The sequence below is a fragment of the Trematomus bernacchii genome, unplaced genomic scaffold (assembly GCF_902827165.1).
Source record: "Trematomus bernacchii unplaced genomic scaffold, fTreBer1.1, whole genome shotgun sequence".
In the NCBI taxonomy this organism is placed as follows: Eukaryota; Metazoa; Chordata; class Actinopteri; order Perciformes; family Nototheniidae; genus Trematomus; species Trematomus bernacchii.
The window spans coordinates 1,496,575-1,514,744 of record NW_022987668.1 but is presented as its reverse complement, the minus strand read 5'-3'; the positions used below and the strand labels follow the sequence as shown (position 1 = coordinate 1,514,744).

General features: G+C 44.3%; 1 protein-coding gene across 1 annotated transcript in view; it reads left to right on the top strand.

Annotated features, from left to right (window-relative positions):
• LOC117487271 (inactive ubiquitin carboxyl-terminal hydrolase 54-like) overlaps positions 1–17,472 on the top strand; it is a 38,381-nt gene extending 20,909 nt beyond the window's left edge. The window contains 13 exon segments of the mRNA XM_034135964.1: positions 1,573–1,741; positions 2,451–2,639; positions 3,277–3,411; positions 5,550–5,757; positions 5,759–6,127; positions 7,334–7,455; positions 8,841–9,005; positions 9,754–9,873; positions 10,696–10,834; positions 11,308–11,999; positions 12,157–12,251; positions 13,201–13,299; positions 16,102–17,472. Coding sequence (XP_033991855.1) covers positions 1,573–1,741; positions 2,451–2,639; positions 3,277–3,411; positions 5,550–5,757; positions 5,759–6,127; positions 7,334–7,455; positions 8,841–9,005; positions 9,754–9,873; positions 10,696–10,834; positions 11,308–11,999; positions 12,157–12,251; positions 13,201–13,299; positions 16,102–16,608 — 3,009 coding nt within the window. The 3' untranslated portion in view covers positions 16,609–17,472.
• Positions 17,473–18,170: the final 698 nt, after the last annotated feature.

Below are 18,170 nucleotides of genomic sequence, written 5' to 3'. Positions count from 1 at the left end.
ATTAACACAGAATGTACTGAGAGAGTACCGAGAGACATCTGCCACAGATGCAGACCTCTCTCGACTAACACGGTGCACACAGTCTTGTAGTTGTCCCCGGAAGGTGTGTGCGGGGATTGGAGAGTCGGGCCCTGCCTGCTCCAATCCAGATCTTCGGTCACGCCTACCGGGGGAGGGACAGGAAACCGGCATCCAATGGCGTCAGGGCAATGGCACAGCTCATATACATATAACACACACAGCTGCAAACACTTACAGGTTAATAGTTAGATAGAAGGCGGCGGCCGTAACAAAGCGCAAGTGTTACATACCGATGTCATTATGTTACAATAGTCCACAAAGGAGTGCACTTTGGGATTTCATTCTTTGCAGATATTTACATGCACAAAAACCTAAAGAACACACTACAGGAAAGGGAGAACCCTAAAAATAATAATAGGGCCTCTTTAAGATCCAGACATCCCAATAATGGGTTGATTTTGACAGCCCTTGTGGACGAAAGCGGTAATGTAACAAATTGCAGCTGCCAGACTCCCTTTTAGAATCATCTGATTTCACTGCAGCAGGGTGTGTTTGTGGTGTTCCATGGAAAGGAAATTCCCTCATGCTGTAGTCATATCTCTGTCTCTTCCTGTACCTCCTTCCACTCTTCTATTTGACTATTTTTTAAATATTATTCCTGCCCTTTAAAAATATTAGTGGAATGAGATATCACACTCCCTCACTCCCTCCATGTCCCTCACTCCCTCCATGTCCCTCTCTCTCTCCGCTGGTTGTGAAAACAAGGATATCCCCCTATTGTTGATCAGTCCAGCTGGACGGGACCGAGGGTGTGGTCAGAGCAAACACACACACACACACACACACACACACACACACACACACCACAGGCCTGACACTTTTGCTCACACATCTCTTTCTATCTCTTGCACTAACACACACATTTTCACACACGGTTTGACGGATGCGTCGGCGTTTTTTCAATTTCGGGACATCCTGTTAGATCGGAGCAGATCTGAAGGCGATCGGGGACTTTTTATTTAGGTGGGGAAATGGAGGAAAGTTTGGAATAACAATCAGGAGGACTTCGGTTACGCTCACAGAGAGAAAGCAGGAAAACAACGTTGTTTTTTTTCTTCAAAACGGCCGTCACGCGTTTACTGTTTTCCCTGCTGAGCTCTGTTTTCTGGACATTATTACTCCAGCTGGTAAACTCGCCAGCTACACTTGATGATTTGTTATGATACTTAACATGGAAAGCTTTATATATAAAGGAGGATGTCAGCTATTTCTAAACATATGACAGTAGTAGGGCTGAGTGTGGGTACTTTGAACCCTTTACTGAATCTAATTATATTTAAAAGTTGGTTATAAATATCCAAAATTCAAATAATTAATTGAGATTTAAAAAGCAAAATCTTCAAAACTGATGTTGACAACTTTTAGCATTTACCTGAAAATCTTAGAGCATTAATGAATAGTTTCAAGCTTCCTACATATCGGTGTTAATTTTGCATTTCCCCTTAGCTTTCTGATTCATCCTGTGCTTCATGTTATTGTCACTTTCTGCAGATTGGCCCCAAGTGGAAGGACGTGGTTTCCCGCTGCATTAAGGGCCACTACCAGCCCCTGCTGCTGCTGTACGCCGACCCGAGGGGAACGCCGGTATCCGTCCAGGACCTTCCCTCTCGACTCGACCTCCGCCACCTCAACAAGGCCGGCTACGACAGCGAGGACTCGGGTAACTACAACACAGCTAGGAGTCGTAGTAGTAACACTACAGCAAACGTTCAGGTAACTAAACCGGAAACGGTAGCACTTGTTGTAGTCGTAGTTGCACTATGACAGACAACACTGAGGTAACTAAAAGACAGCTAATGCACACGTAGTTCTAGAAGTCGAGTTCAGGTGGCTGATGTTAGACAGAATTATGGTTTTGCCATTAAAAAAAATAACCTTTTGGGGTTTTTACGGATGTATTTTATGGTCGAGAACAAAACGTTAAAATCTTTTTAGCTTGTGTTAGCCACCGATGTTATTTCAGGCTACCAACCAAACAGGAAGTGCTAAACAGCTGAGTCATGTCAGGGTTTCAGGACTAATTTCCTGCATTACTAACACTATGGTGTGTTCAGGCTCTTTTGATCTAAAATAAGTACCGGTGAAGGTTAAATTACAACTTTATCGTCATGTGATCCACTTCCTTTATCATGTGATCCACTTCCTTTATCATGTGATCCACTTCCTAACAGACCAGTTTGCAAACGTTCATAGAATGTTGAATTGTAGAATTTCACTAGTATTGATATCGTCCACAAAATGTCAGGTATCGTGACATCGCTAGTCTGATGTGATGCATATTTATGTGTGTGTTAGTGTACGTGAACACATCACTGACGGCCCCTACTCGTTTACTAACCCCCCCCCCCCCCCCCCCCCCCCCTCCTCAGGCCGTGAGCAGTCGATCTCCAGCGACACTCGCACCGACTCGTCGACTGAGAGCTATTCGTGTCGACAGCCCTCCGTCTCGCACCATGAGTCCCTGGTCTCTCACTTCTCCTCCGACTCCCAGGGAACCATCATCGAGAGCCCCCCCCCCGGACCCCTGCACGCCTCTCTCTGCAGCCTGGAGACCATAGGTGGGTCCCTGCTCATTAAATATCAGTCGTGATAATAGTTGGTTTTTAAAAAATAATTATTCAAGCATTTTTTAAGCAAAAACTAAATATTTTTAGGTCCAGAATCAGAATTTGTTTTATTGCCAATAAGAAAATCCCATTTTTAGGTTCGTTTTTTTAAGCTCTTCATTAAAATCTAACTATATTCATGTTCAAAAAACAAGGTAATCTTTCAACAACCCATCAAAATGTCCTGAAATCTATATATTTGTAATTATTTAACTGCAGTTTACAGTCTCTCAAATATGAATTTTTGTTTTGTTTTCATATTATGGTAACCATTTTTGCGTTTTCGACTTTTAAGTATATCTCCTTAGACTTAAAGAAACTACAATTTTATATACCAAATCTAGTTATTACTCTCTATCTACTTATTCTGTGAGTTAGTCCTTATACAAAAATAATGGGAGGTTAATATATGTAATTTAGTATGAAAACAAACGTCCATTCATTTTAAATCATTCATTTACATTTTGGATTTGCCAAGTTTATTTGTATTTGCTGCGCAGCCTATCACGCTCTGCCATTCGTCTCCTCTCCTCTCATTGTGTTGCATGATGGGCTGTAAACATCCGTTGCCATGCTTCTTGTTGCTAAGGCCCCGTGGCGGACAGCGAGCAGCACCAATCTCTGAGGAAGGGAGGCGGGGCCGGGGATAGGAGGCGGAGCTCTAGCCGCCACCGTCGATCTAAACCCGACAACGAAGCCTCGTCGGCCGGGTACCACAGCGAGGGTAGGCAGGGGGCCAATCAGGGGCCGGGGATTAAAGAGTGAAGGGGCCAAGATCTCTTAACTTATGTATTTCTAATATTCATGTTTTTATGTCTAAGTGACTAACCAGGGCTACATTTGTTTTGAATTGCTGCAGCATTGAAATACTTCAATGTAAGTCTACCATTATGCCCCGTCAATATCTGTCCACCAAGTCATAGTACACATCCATTTTGTGAACATGCTTGCTTGTTTTTTTCCCCCAAAGCTTTATGGCCTTTCATCCACTCCACAAAATAACCACTTTAGGTCAGAAAACGATCAAACTGTATAGATGAGAGTAACACATGCGTCACTTACGGGCAAAAATGACGGCTCCGCCCACCTTTTGGGGAAAACAAAACTGTCATTTGAATGGCGGTCAATACAAATTCTGAAGTTTTTGCCAATCCGATCAGAAATGTAAGAAAACCGTGGATTTTTGGATCTTCAAAGAGCCCGATTACGATGGCCAGACAGGCAAACAATTACATTAAATCATTTGAAATCGACGATCGGGCTCGATATATGGTTAAATATAGCAGTAGGCGATCGATGTCCACAGATGAGAGTAACATCTGCGTCACTTTACGGCCCCGCCCACTTTTGGGGGAAACCAACGCTGTCATTTGAATGGCGATCAAGCCTGAAGCCACAGAGCTCTTCTTATACTGTCCTTTTTTCTTAGAGGAAGTACAGACAAACGTAACTCTGGATTTGTTTTAATGTTTGAGGTGCAATAAACGACACAGCAGCTTGTTGGCATGATAAAACTATTATTTTCCGCCTCGCTCATGAGAGTAACAGCTGGAGAAATTACGGCCTCGCCTACTGATTTTAATTTAACCATATATCGAGACCGATCGTCGATTTCCAATGATTTAATTGTTTGCCTGACTGGCCATCGTAATCGGGCTCTTTGAAGATCCAAAAATCAACGGTTTTCTTACATTTCTGATCGGATTGACAAAAACTTCAGAATTTGTATTGACCGCCATTCAAATGACAGCGTTGGTTTCCCCCAAAAGTGGGTGGAGCCGTACTTTTCGGCCGGAAGTGACGTAGGTGTTACTCTCATCTATATAATGGCTAGCATGAAGTTTTGCAGAGACTCTGTTTTCAGTGTTGACGTGTTTTACAGGAAAACATTTTTGACTTGTAATTGGAGAGTGAACCGTGCTATCGCTCAAAATTGAACAATTTGACAAACAGATAACTTCGACACAAAAACATAGGAAAATAAGTAAAACAATAACCAAGTTTACCTGTAAATATCGTTATTTTAGAAGCTGCAAACAAGACTAACAGCAAATATAAAATGTTCAATAGATATATACCAGGTTTATTTTTGACTACGGTAATATTTATTATTTTACAGCTTAAAGGTGGGGTAGGTAATTCACTTCAGAAACACTTTTTGTTATATTCCATGGAATGCTCTTAACATCCCGATAGCAATGAATACATGAAATGCTTTGACAATAAATACATAACAATTTTTGTTATATTCCGTCATCTGTGGAAGCCGTGGCGCTGTAAAAAGCACGACCAATCATCTGAGCCGGCCCGGCTAAAATAACTGGATGGCCTACCTGCCTGTCAGCCTTCCATCTCGTGGACAAACTTATCTTGTGCCCTCATTGGTCATGTGCGCGTCCGTGTGTGTTGGAGGAGGGGCTCTGTAAGGAAGTCTGAAGGAAGGGGCAGATTTCTTTCGGCTGTGTACTTTCAAATTCTAGCGCACTCCAGCTGGTTTCTCCATTCTTACCTACCCTACCTTTAAGAAACACATTGGTTTGATCCTGTAAAAGTAAAGATGCTACTTGTTGTAGAACATTTTGTGAGGCTCTAATAAAATATTCACTTTTTAATAATAATTAGACATTAAATGCTTCTTTTTGAGATAAGCTAAAGTTTCGCTTTTATTATTTCTTGTTTTTACCCATATTTAATCATTTTTCATTAAATTCTCCCATCACTCTCATGTTATCTCCATTTGTGTTTGAATTGTTATGGTATTTAACTTATTTCCTTTCCCTCCTTGCTTCCTCTCTTATCGTTATATACCTCTCCTCCTCCTCCTCCTCCTCCTCCTCCACTCACTTTCCTCTCCCCTACCAGGAGAGACATTAAAGGAGCAACAGGCTCCTCGTCCCCCCCCCAAAACTTCCTCCTCCTTCTCCTCTTCCACCAATCGCCTCCGAGAATTCAAGGAGACGATGAGCAACATCATCCACAACCGTCCCCTCTCCTCCTCCTCCTCTTCCTCTTTACCAGCCACCATCACCTCCTCCTCCTCCTCCACCTCCTCCTCTAACAACCACCCCCCCCGCCCCTTGCTCCTCCTCCTCTAACCCTTTGGAGTCTGATGGCTCCGGAGGGTCGGGGAGGTGGAGGCCGCGGAGGGAGGTGCTGAACATCGACAGCATCTTCACCCGAGAGAGGCGCAGGCAGGCGGGGTACAGTCCGCTGGGAGCCCCCCTGCCCGACTCTGGAGCTCCGAGGGAGGAGGAGGAGGAGGGGAGGAAAGCAAGGACTCTCCCCCACTCCTCCTCCAGCTTCCACAGAGGAGGCGCACAGGGACTTCCTCCTCCTCCCCCTCCTCCCCCCAGACTGATCCAGAGGATGGAGAGCGGGTATGAGAGCAGCGAGAGGAACAGCAGCAGCCCCGTCAGCCTGGACCTCCACCTGGGAGACAGGTTGGGAAATAATCCTCTAAAACTATTTAGAAAATGGATTAATAGGTCATTTTTCATTAAGAAATTGCATTAAAATGTTGTTTTCAGACCTTTAATATGGTATAAATCAAAGAACGGCAGGAAATCTCCATATTTAAGTTAATATCTTTGGGTTTTGGACTGACTAAACAAGTTTTTCACTTTTTTTCTTGACTATTTTAAGACCAAAAGTCTAGACATTTTGAAAATAATAGTTGTTTTTGCCTTAGTTTGAAACCCTCCTTAGAATTCATCATATGTCTTAGTTTTTGGGTCTAATGGCGCATTTCCACTGCAGGGCCTCGCACGGCTTAGTACGGTAAAGTTAGGCCTTGGTAGGCCAGGCTCATTTTATGCTGCGTTTCCATTACAGTTTAGTACCTGGGGCCGTAACTATAGTAACGCTGTGTAGGCGGAGCCATGACGTCATCTTCAATGCGAAACACAAAACCAACATCAGCCGTTAGCTGTTAGCACTCAGAGCTCACAGCTCCTCATATCTGTTCAGAAACTAGACAAAAGTTAAACAAGTACAAACCACAGACTGCCTGTGTCATGGTGAATACAGTCACTGCTTTATTTATGTCTGTATAGGCCGTTGTTGTGAGTGTGGACGGTCGGAGCATATACTGCGTTAGCTTAGCCAATCTCCATTCAGAAAACACGCATTTTAAAAGGTTTTCCGCCTGCCGTCTGTCTGCAGACTTGTCAAAGCATTAATTCATGGTTTTTACTAACCGGTATCAGTATGTTGTTACTTCGGCATCATTTTGAAACGTATTACAATTAAATCACGATAAAATATGTTCATTTTGTTGTAGTTGTAGCCCCCTTGCCAGCGATTCTCTCACTAGTTTAGCATACTCAGCCCGGTTGTTGGCCCCGAAAGAACCACGATTTTGGAGAGCCAGAAAAACTGTGAAAGAGTATCCGTTAGCCGGAACTACCGTGCTACGCGCTGCAGTGGAAATGCGCCATTACACTCTTAAATACTAACCCCCAACCAAACTCTGTACAATTGACTGAGCATTTAACAATGAGATACTTTATGAGGAAGTTTTAAAATGCTGCCTCACTTCAGATTCCTCATTCCTGGGGTACGGAAATGGATTAATAATTAATTAAATGTGCAGCCCTAATATCCTCTCTCTCTCTCTCTCTCTCTCTCTCTGTGTCTCTTGTGTTCAGGGAGTGTGCTGTGAAGAAGCCTCCCTCCTCTTCCTCCTCAGGACCATCATGGAAGAACATCCGGTCAAAGAGCAGTGGAGCTCTGCTGCAGGAGCACACCTCCTCCTGCAGGGGGAGCCTCGGTACGATCCTCACTTATCTTTGTGTATCCTTCTATTGACTTTCTGTATCAAAGTCCAAGTATTTAGGCCAAGCCCCCAGGAAGTGCGCCGGACTCTGATGAAAATATTCATTGTGTCCAAACGGCGGTACTACAACTTCCGTATCAGTCCGTGACGTCACTGGGCCAGAAAGACTTTTCCCCATTGACTAACATGGGGAAAGAGACGTCTGTAAATCAGCGGATACTTTTTAAAAAACTAAATAAACTACCCAGTATTAACTAGTTTATAGCCCTTATTAGAAACATTCGGTCCTTAAAGTTGTAAAATGCACTAAAAGCCGAATCTAGATTTATTTTCTGTCTCCATTCATTCTACTGAGCCGAGTAGGAGGTCGGGGGGCGGGGCTTAAGGGGCGCATGCTCTGTGAGCGCACATACGGGTTCTTCTGCTCTGACAGCCAGGCATGATGGGTAATCTGTGACGTTTCGCTCTCTCAAAAGTTGGGCTGCTCAATTAATCGTATTTTAATCGCGATTACGATTATGGCTTGCAACGATTACGAAAACAACGTAATCGAAATAAAACAATTATTTCTTTAGTATTATTATTACTTTTTTTTTTCTTCTTTTCAAATAATTTCTTTTTTTTTGGTTTTTCAGTTGAATTATACTTAAAGTTCAGGGTAATCAACTGTTAAAAACATACTGTTCAACATTTTGTTCTCCAATAAATTGATGTTTTCAAAGTAAATGGATAATCGTTTTTAATAATCGTGATATCAATTATTGACCCAAATAATCGAGATTATGATTTTTGCCATAATCGAGCAGCCCTACTCAAAAGTTGGGCCATTTTGTCTTCATGCGCCAATGAGCAGCTCTCATAGGAAAGAACGAGACCCCGCCTCCCACACTGTATCCAGTTCTTATTAATCATCCATGCTTAAGGTCCATTTACTTCCTATGCATGTTTATTCTGATCAACTGGACTCTTCTTAAAATTAAAAGTAACGTACATGCCTAACCTGAGCTGTGCTTGCAGTAGAATCCTGATTGAATGCATGTTTAAACGGCTGGTAATGCAAACTTAACTAAAGCCTTTTATCACCAGCTCCCGCCCCTATAAAAAGAGTTGCTGTTAAAAAAAGCCGCAGTAGAAAGCGGCGGCTTTTTAACAATGCCAAAGTGCGCTAACTTTAGCTCCAATAGTTCGGTTGTAGTTGACTCCTTTAAAAAAAAAAAAGTAACATGCACAGCCAACGTCGATACTGCAGCTAAAATACTCCAAAAGGTTTTTAATTCCAGGAGCAGGAAGTGTGAGAAATATGTGTATCTGAGAACGCTGTAAATTGTCCCGTCTTGTTGCCGTAGTGATGACATTATGTGTGTGTGTATTTGAAGCAGCGCCCCCTGCAGGCCGCAGCGAGCTGGACGAGCTGCAGGAGGAGGTGCAGAGGAGAGCCCGGGAGGAGGAGACGCAGCGGAGGCAGGAGAAAGAGAGGGAGGCGGCGCTGGGATTCAACCCCAGACCCAGCAAGTACCTGGACCTGGACCAACTGCAGATCCAGGGTACAAACTAACGCCAGCACACACAGACACACTCGTGCACTTTTTCTCTTTGTCACTAGAATCTAATTTAAACTACTGTATTTTAGAATTACAATATTATAAATAAATAAATCTACAAATCTCAGTTTAAGAGAGAGCAACACTGCAGATAACGTACCCATGTTTGTTAAAAGCTAGAGGAAGTAAGCCTGGGAAATAGGTGTGTGTGTGTGTGTGTGTGTGTGTGTGTGTGTGTGTGTGTGTGTGTGTGTGTGTGTGTGTGTGTGTGTGTGTGTGTGTGTGTGTGTGTGTGTGTGTGTGTGTGTGTGTGTGTGTGTGTGTGTGTGTGTGTGTGTGTGTGTGTGTGTGTGTGTGTGTGTGTGTGTGTGTGTGTGTGTGTGTGTGTGTGTGTGTGTGTGTGTGTGTGTGTGTGTGTGTGTGTGTGTGTGTGTGTGTGTGTGTGTGTGTGTGTGTGTGTGTGTGTGTGTGTGTGTGTGTGTGTGTGTGTGTGTGTGTGTGCGCATGTTCCCCATTGAGCATCTAAAAAGGCCAAGAGACAAAAGACAGAATGACAACGCAGTCATTTCAGTGTCTGTGTGTGTAGTACGCTGCACTGGCTGCTCTACACTTTAAATTGTGTTAGTTGCTTTGAATATGAGAAAATATAATGTATGCAATCCATATTTGAGGCTGAAAACATCATTTCTGACATGTTAGCATGAAAACTAACTATATTTGTAACTAACTATATATGTGTGTGGGCATGCAGGTAAAGGTGATGGTTTTGAGAGGTGTGTGTCTGAGGCGGAGCTTCTGCTGGATCAGACGGTGCGTCTGGAGCAGGCGGGCGAGGTCACTGCAGCGCTGACGGCCGTCAACGATGCCGTCTGTAAGTTCTTCCCACACACACACACACCCCCTCACGCACACGTACATGCACACGTACACACTTACACACTCGGTATCTCATACCAAATAATCACACTGTGAATGAGGTCACCGCACCCCCGCCCACCAACCCTCTGCTTTGTTGCTAATGGTAACCAGAGGGAGATTCACACACACACACACACACACACACACACACACACACACACACACACACACACACACACACCTGTGGTCGCTGCAGCTGACACACAAAAACAGATTCTAAACTGATAAAAACAGATTGAGAAATACAAAATGGTGTTACATCATTGACAGCTTAATGAGAGAAAAGTGTCAAATATTTAAAGTTCAACAAACTTTTAGATGAGAAGCAAACCAGTAAGTCGAAGAAGACTGAGAAGCAGTGTCTCTTTCACAAAAATAATAAAATAAACGTTCCTGTACTTTACAACTTGGCTCTTATTCTATTAGTTGTACTTTAAAATAAATCTGGCAAGCAATGTACTTACTGTGTGAAAGTATTGGACACAGCAGGGTTATCATTTTGTTTATTTAACGTTTTGTCTGAATATATTTGTTACCATTTCATCAGTGAGATCCAAAGTTATTGATCCTTCACTCAAACACACAGTCACACCACCATCATGTCAGCTGGTTTTATGTCGGGTGTATATTTGCTTTTTAAGATTTTTGCATGAAATCATCATAACACGTTATTTTCTGCATCCTTTCTTTTTCTTTTGTCCTTATTTATTCATTCCTCTCTTTTGTTTTTTTTGTTTCTTTCTGTATTTTCTGTTGTCTTGTGACGCGGCCGCAGCCAAACTGCAGCTGGCGGCGTCTGAGGCCGGAGCGAGTAGCCACGTCCGGCTGCAGCGCTGCATGAGGAGAGGGCGCAGCATGCAGCAGCGCATGCAGCAGCAGCAGCAGCAGCTGCAGCAGGAGAAGGAACAGCCCAGGTACCACCTGTAGTCTCAGCCAACCAGGAGGAGCATAGCGTGCTGCAAGGGAGGATTCATTTGTGTAGTCTCGCCCCGAAGGCAGCATCTTCCTGGTTCTACAGAATTATATCATCCCTGCAGCACTATATGAACGTGGCGGCCTGTAGGGTGCACTATCAGGACCTTAGAGTTTATTCGGTCATAATTCAGAGTGTGTGCCATGGTGGGAGATTGTCAACACACACACACACACACACACACACAACCAGCCGGAGCTCTCGAATGACACCATCTGTTCCAAACATACTGCAGGCCAACTCACATGCGCACTTCCTCAATGTCCCAGTGACATGTAGTATTGCCAAACATTTATTCATTTATATTTGCAATCTGCCATTGTTTAAAGCATATTACTGTGAATACTTAAGTTACAATATACAGATGTTATAAATGAAATAAACAAAATCAAACCGCCCGATTTTTCTCTGCAGTGAAAAGCCTCTCCCGCTCCAAATACTTCTGACTGAAAGCAACCAATCAGCTGCCCGTCTGGACCAACAGGCCCCGCCTCCCTGCCTTGTTAAGCCCCTCCCCCCCAAGAAGAGCCCGATGTCGGACCCCGTCTCCAGCACTACATCCAGCGAGGAACAAGGGACTGGAGGCCCCTGCTCTCTCTTTGCGAAACCCCTCGCCAAAACCAGATCCGTCCACCTGGGAGATGTGGCTCCGCCCCCTCGACCTGAGGAGGCGGAGCTTCCCACCCAGGGGACCCCAGCACAGGCCCCTTCACCTGGCGGTACTCACGACAGGTGTCTGATTAAGGGGCCGTCGTTTTATCCCCAGGCCCCGCCCCATGCTCCCCCGCCCTCCCCCCCCACCAGGAGCTGGTCCTGCTTACCCCCCTCTGATGTCATAGATTCTCCTCCAATCAGCTCGTCCCTTTACTCGCCACCTGACTTCCCCTCCAACGTCCCCCCACCTCCCCCCAGCCAGGACTACACTGCGGCCCTGCCTGTAGAGCGATGGGCAGAGAACGTCAATAGATACTACGGCTCCCAGAATGCATCAGCGGGAGACGAGGAGCTGTCGGAGCTGGACTCGCTGTACCAGGCCAGTCTGATGGCTCCCAGCATGCACCGGGGCAGCAGAAGACTCAGCCCTCAGCCAACCGACAACCATTCAGGTAGGAAACAATGAGAAGAAGTACAGCTGGATTAAAGTGGGTGTGTGAAGCTTTAACTTTTAACCCGTAGTGTCGCTATCGCACAACACTGCTTCTATTGTTAGTCCTGCATCTGTATTTATAACGAATATAATAATGTGTGTGTGTTTTTGTGTAGGTGTGAGAAGAATGCTGTCAGGATCAGGACGATCCAAAACACCGACAGCTGAGATTGAGAGATACGCCTACAGATCCCCAGCTGCAACTCGTAAGGTACAAATGGTGTGTGTGTGTGTGTGTGTGTGTGCGTGTGTGTGTGTGTGTGTGTGTGTGTGCGTGTGTGTGTGTGCTTGTGCTCTGATCATTATTTAACAGATGTTTCCTGGGATGCAATTTCAAGGCTAAAACTAAATAAAACAAAAACCACAGTATGTGATGGCTAAAGTTAAAAATCAGGATAACAAAACAGAACACATAAATACAGGAAATTATAAGCATAGAATTAAAATAACAATAACAAAAAATAAATGTAATTGAAAGCATTTACAATCAATTAAAAATATACAATTTTGGTAAGTGCTGTCATTTTACAATTTAAATTCTGTAGGGAGCCAAAAAAGCCATTTTGTTTACAGTTAGGAAACAGAAAAGTAGCAAATCCTCAAACTAGAGACTCGTTTTTTTTACCTTACGGCCCGTCCACACAGCGGCGTGCGTTGAAGCTTGCTCCATTTTTTGGAATATGAGGAAATGACCTGTGGTGTGTCTCTCCCAGCATACACGCGGTTTGATTGGCTGCATAAACGGGATTTGATTGGCTGACGCTTCCACCGAAGCTTCAGAAGCTTCAAAAGTTGAACATTGCTCAACTTTTGCAGCCTGAAACGCCAGCAAAGCTCCGCTCTGCTTCCCACAATGCAGTTCGGCGAAAACTGAGGCAAACTGACGTCACCCCATTCAAAGTGAATGAGCAGAAGCGTTGGAAGATTTTTTTAACGCTGCTGTGTGGACGTACCGTTAGTGTGCTTACAGTTGGTGTTGCATTGTGGGTAATGTAGGCGCCAGATTTTGATGGGGTTTTATTTCCTGCTTCTTGATTGTAATTTTCATGGTTTTTGAGTAGCTACATTTATGCCGTTTTGATACCATGAGCTGAAAGAATGTGTTAAAAAAGTAAAGTTTATTAAAACGTTTAACCCGCTGACCTCTGACCTCGGTGCAGCCGGCAGGTGAAGACGAGAGCTACAGCGCATCGAACCTGCGGCGCATCACACGCAGCCTGAGTGGCACCGTCGCCGGGTCACAACCCCAAAACAGCTGCGTGAGTCAACACACACACACACACACACACACACACACACACACACACACACACACACACACACACACACACACCAAGCATAAACAAAAACAAAAATAGGGAAATTACATATTACAAAAAGGTTTTTAAAAAAAAAATGCAGAAACAAACATTTGACGTCCTGCTGCCACCCTGTGTTTGTATAATGTAACTGCAGCCTGGTTCAGACACTCTCAGTTTCTACTACTTGATAATAATGATCAATAACAATAACAACACAACTGTTTCATAAAACACTGCTTCAGTTTTACAGGATGACAGCTTTCTTGTGGTTATGACAGTGTATTAATCAAAATGTCCAAGGAAATTATAAGAAGTTCCTCGAACTGTAATAAATGTATTATTTGTCTTTTTTAGTACAGTCCACAAAAACACATTACAGACACAACAGTAAGATGAGTTGACAAGACAAATTCACAAAAAAGTATATCCCACAATTTCATTCACTGCTCTTTCTGGATTCAGAACATCGAGGAGCTAATTTTAGAATTAACTCCTGTCTGCTGTTTAGTAATAAAAGCTTAAAGGTAGGGTAGGTAAGAATGGAGAAACCAGCTCGAGTGCGCTAGAATTTGAAAGTACACAACCGGAAAAAATCTGCCCCTTCCTTCAGACTTCCTTACAGAGCCCCTCCTCCAACACACACGAACGCGCACATGACCAATGAGGGCACGAGATAAGTTTGTGCACAGATGGAAGGCTGACAGGCAGGTAGGCCGTCCAGTTATTTTAGCCGGCCCGGCTCAGATGATTGGTCGTGCTTTTTACAGCGCCACGGCTTCCACAGATGACATTTTTTTAATGTATTTATTGTCAAAGCATTTAATGTTTTCATTGCTATCGGGATGTTAAAGGTGGAGTAGGTAAGTTTGAGAAACCGGCTCGAGATACACTTTTTGTTATATTCCATGGAATGCTCTTAACATCCCGATAGCAATGAATATCTTCAGTGCTTTGACAATAAATACATAAAAAAATGTCATCTGTGGAAGCCGTGGCGCTAAAATAACTGGATGGCCTACCTGCCTGTCAGCCTTCCATCTGTGCACAAACTTATCTCGTGCCCTCATTGGTCATGTGCGCGTTTGTGTGTGTTGGAGGAGGGGCTCTATAAGGAAGTGGCAGATTTTTTCCGGTTGTGTGTTTTCAAATTCTAGCGATCTCGAGCTGGTTTCTCAAAAATTACCTACCCTACCTTTAAGAGCATTCCATGGAATATAACAAAAAGTGTTTCTGAAGTGAATTACCTACCCCACCTTTAAAGGCAGAGCAAAGTGTGTATTAGTATAGAGTTTTTATATATAAAACAATTCTATCAGCTATTTGCACCTGTGTAAACACACCAAGTCAGAGGTGAGATATCTTATAGTTCAAGTTACGAAAACTTAAATATGCTGCATGTTGTATAAATAGAGATTTAGGCTCAGACTAGCTGCTTTTTATTCCTCACACACTCCATCTTCTGGAAGTATTAAATCTGTTTCCTGCTGCCCGTGTCTCTGCTCCAGGCAAACGCTCCTGTGTGAAACGTAACAAGCTGTACGCCGGTTCTCAGCCCTCAGGATTCGCCTCGGGCAGCTCATTAAACTTTTATCAGTGATTTAGTTCTTCCATTAAGCTTTTAACCCGGCGCTCGCTGAGGTCTGACTGCAGATATCAGACGGTGAAACTCTCGGGGAGGATTAAAGTGAAAACACGGAGAACCTGCAGTCATCGATCCTCATCAATGATTCACACTCTGACATGAAGAGAGAAACCCCGTACTGCTTCTTTACTGAGGCTGAACACAGTTTAGAGGTTGTGTGAGAGATGTACTTAAGATTTAAGACACCTCAGATATTCAGATTAAACGTTTAATAACAAACGCTGTAGATAATTAACAGAGCTTTTCGTTGCAGTAAGCTATAAATAAAAGTCACATTTTAAATATCAAGTATTTTAAGAATAGTCTCAGAGAATATCCAAATGTTTCTAAAAGTATGACTTAATATCCAGACGGACATTAATAACACTCTTCATCTGGTTCAAAGCACAGATCTAAAACGTATAACAAATCAAAACTCACCTTCACCGTTTTTTTTAATTTCTAGATAAACTTGCATCTTTGGAGATACAAGTTTATTTCTGTCATTTCTCCTGTTTTTCATTCATCGTGTTGACTTGTTTTCATTTGGTACCTCCTCCTCCTCCTCCTCCTCCTCCTCCTCCTCCCCCTAAAGGAGCCCTCTGTGTCCAGGCCGACCCTCAAACACGCCTCCTCTTCCTCCTCCCTCCCCCGCCGCCCCAGCTCCTCCTCCTCGCTGCACACTCCCTCCTCCTCCTTCACTACAGATCCCTCCCACCACCTCCTCCTCCAACACCACCACCATCCCCCCCGACACCTCGGCCCCTCAGCTCCTGCACCTCCTCCACAGCACCCCCCCCTGCAGAGATCACGGCCCCCCAGCTCGGGCCCCTCCTCCTGGGGACACTCAGGTAACATGCAGGCCCTCCGCCTCCACGCACCTCCTCCACGCACCTCCTCCATAACAACCACCTCATAATAAAAAAACTCGAACTAACCACCAAATAAATATAACTTTATTTAAAACGTTTTCAGATTTTGTTTTTCATAAGCTTCAGGTCATGTGACTGTTAAATCATTTCTGATTGGTCAAGGAGAAACTGTCTGTCAATGAATAGTTATCAGACATTCGGCTTTGTGTAATATTTGTTTTCCTATTACCTGAACTAACTCTACCTCCACCCCCCCTCTCCCCTCAGGTGGCGGCCCCCCCCCTCCAGCAGCAGTTTCTGGCTGTGTCTGACGGGCGTTCGTCTCTCTCAGGTCACGCTCTGAGTTACGGCACGCTGCCCCGAGCCCCTCGCCTCCCCCCTCCTCTCTCCTCCTGCAACACCTCCTCCCTCTCCAGACCCAGACCCACCCCTGCCCCCCCCCACAGTCTCTACGCCACCCTGTCCCGCCCCCACCGCTCCGCCCCCCCTCCCACCAATGGTCACCTAACGTCTAACTTGAGCTCCGCCCCTTCCCAGCCGATGCGTCTCGACGTCCCCCCCGACACTGACTGGCGCCTCCAACCCGACTTTCGGACTGTCAGCTCCTCCTCCTGGGACCCCCGCGCTGCCCGACACCACCTGCCCCCCCCACCACAGCCTCGCAGGCCCCCCCCCCCACTCTGCTCGCTCTGTCAGCAGTTCCCTGCAGAGCTGCCGCGTCCCTACTGCCTGTCGTGCGGCGCCTACGTGGCTCGATTTCGCCCCGTCAGGTGATCCGGAAACCCCCCGCCTTCAGACACTCCCAACTAAATGCCTGTGTCACGTATAGTTCTGCAGGTTTTTCAGTAGTCTGACCCGGAAGGTAGCATCTCCATGGTTCCCTCTATAAAAATAAACGGGATTTTTTAAATTGGATTTTGGAATATGGCAGAAAATAAGCTCTGTGACAAACAATTATGATACTGACAGGTTTCGTTCAGCAGGATAAACTCCACATTATAACGCCACTTGATTTTAACGTTGACATCACCACTGCTAAGCTAAAGGCGCTAATGTTCGGCGTGAAGACGTTTAGCAGTCAGCAACAACGGTGGGGCATTTACTGATGTATTTTATGTTGTTAAAACTCAACATTGATATGTCTTCAGCTTGTGTTAACCACAGAGCTTATTTCTAACCAATAACCATTAAAAAGATCCCATTTTATTCAACACGAGGGAACCAGATGTGCAGAACACATTTCCTGGTTTTAAGACTCGTACCTGCAGAACTCAAACCCACCAAGATTTTCTTTTTAAAATGTGCCAATGTTTGTTTAAATCCATCGCTGCCCATCACCCTCAGAGCAGAAATCTGCCACAAACTTCTCACAAAGTGTCCCCCCTTCTCACCAAACCCCAGACATTGTTGGGGTTTGATCTCCTACACACAGAATACGAATGTCTGCTGGATAAAAGCACATTTAGATTTCTACTCAAGAGAAAGCACCGTGATACAAACCAGGAGAACGAGGAGACGACGCTGCTGCTGTCTGATAACGTTTCATCAAAATGTGACAAAAAAACGGACACGTCTATATTCACAAACAGGCTCCGATATTAAAGGTAGGGTAGGCAATTTTGGAGAAACCAGCTCGAGTGCGCTAGAATTTGAAAATACACAACCGGAAAAAATCTGCCACTTCCTTACAGAGCCCCTCCTCCAACACACACGAACGCGCACATGACCAATGAGGGCACGAGATAAGTTTGTGCACAGATGGAAGGCTGACAGGCAGGTAGGCCATCCAGTTATTTCAGCCGGGCCTGCTAAAATGATTGGTCGTGCTTTTTACAGTACCACGGCTTCCACAGATGAACATTTTGTTATGGATTTTTTGTCAAAGCACTGAAGATATTCATTGCTATCGGGATGTTAAGAGCATTCCATGGAATATAACAAAAAGTGTATCTCGAGCCGGTTTCTCAAACTTACCTACCCCACCTTTAACCTTCATCTGCTGGTAGTCAGTCTTAATCAACAGGTTTATTTAACAGTGAAACACACTCAATTAGAGCAGTGCATTTTATAGCAGCAACTATTTTGAGCCTTAATTTTGAGTTATTTTATTCAAGTAGGGGTTATTTTTTATGGAGATTAAAGATGAACAATTTACAAGAAATATTTCTAAATATTCTCTTAAGAAGTCATACAGAAATTTACCACTTTAATTTAACAAGCCTACATGTTTCATAAAACATGTAATTGTATTTTCTCCTTAAAGGTAAGGTAGGTAAGTTTGAGAAACCGGCTCGAGATACACTTTTTGTTATATTCCATGGAATGCTCTTAACATC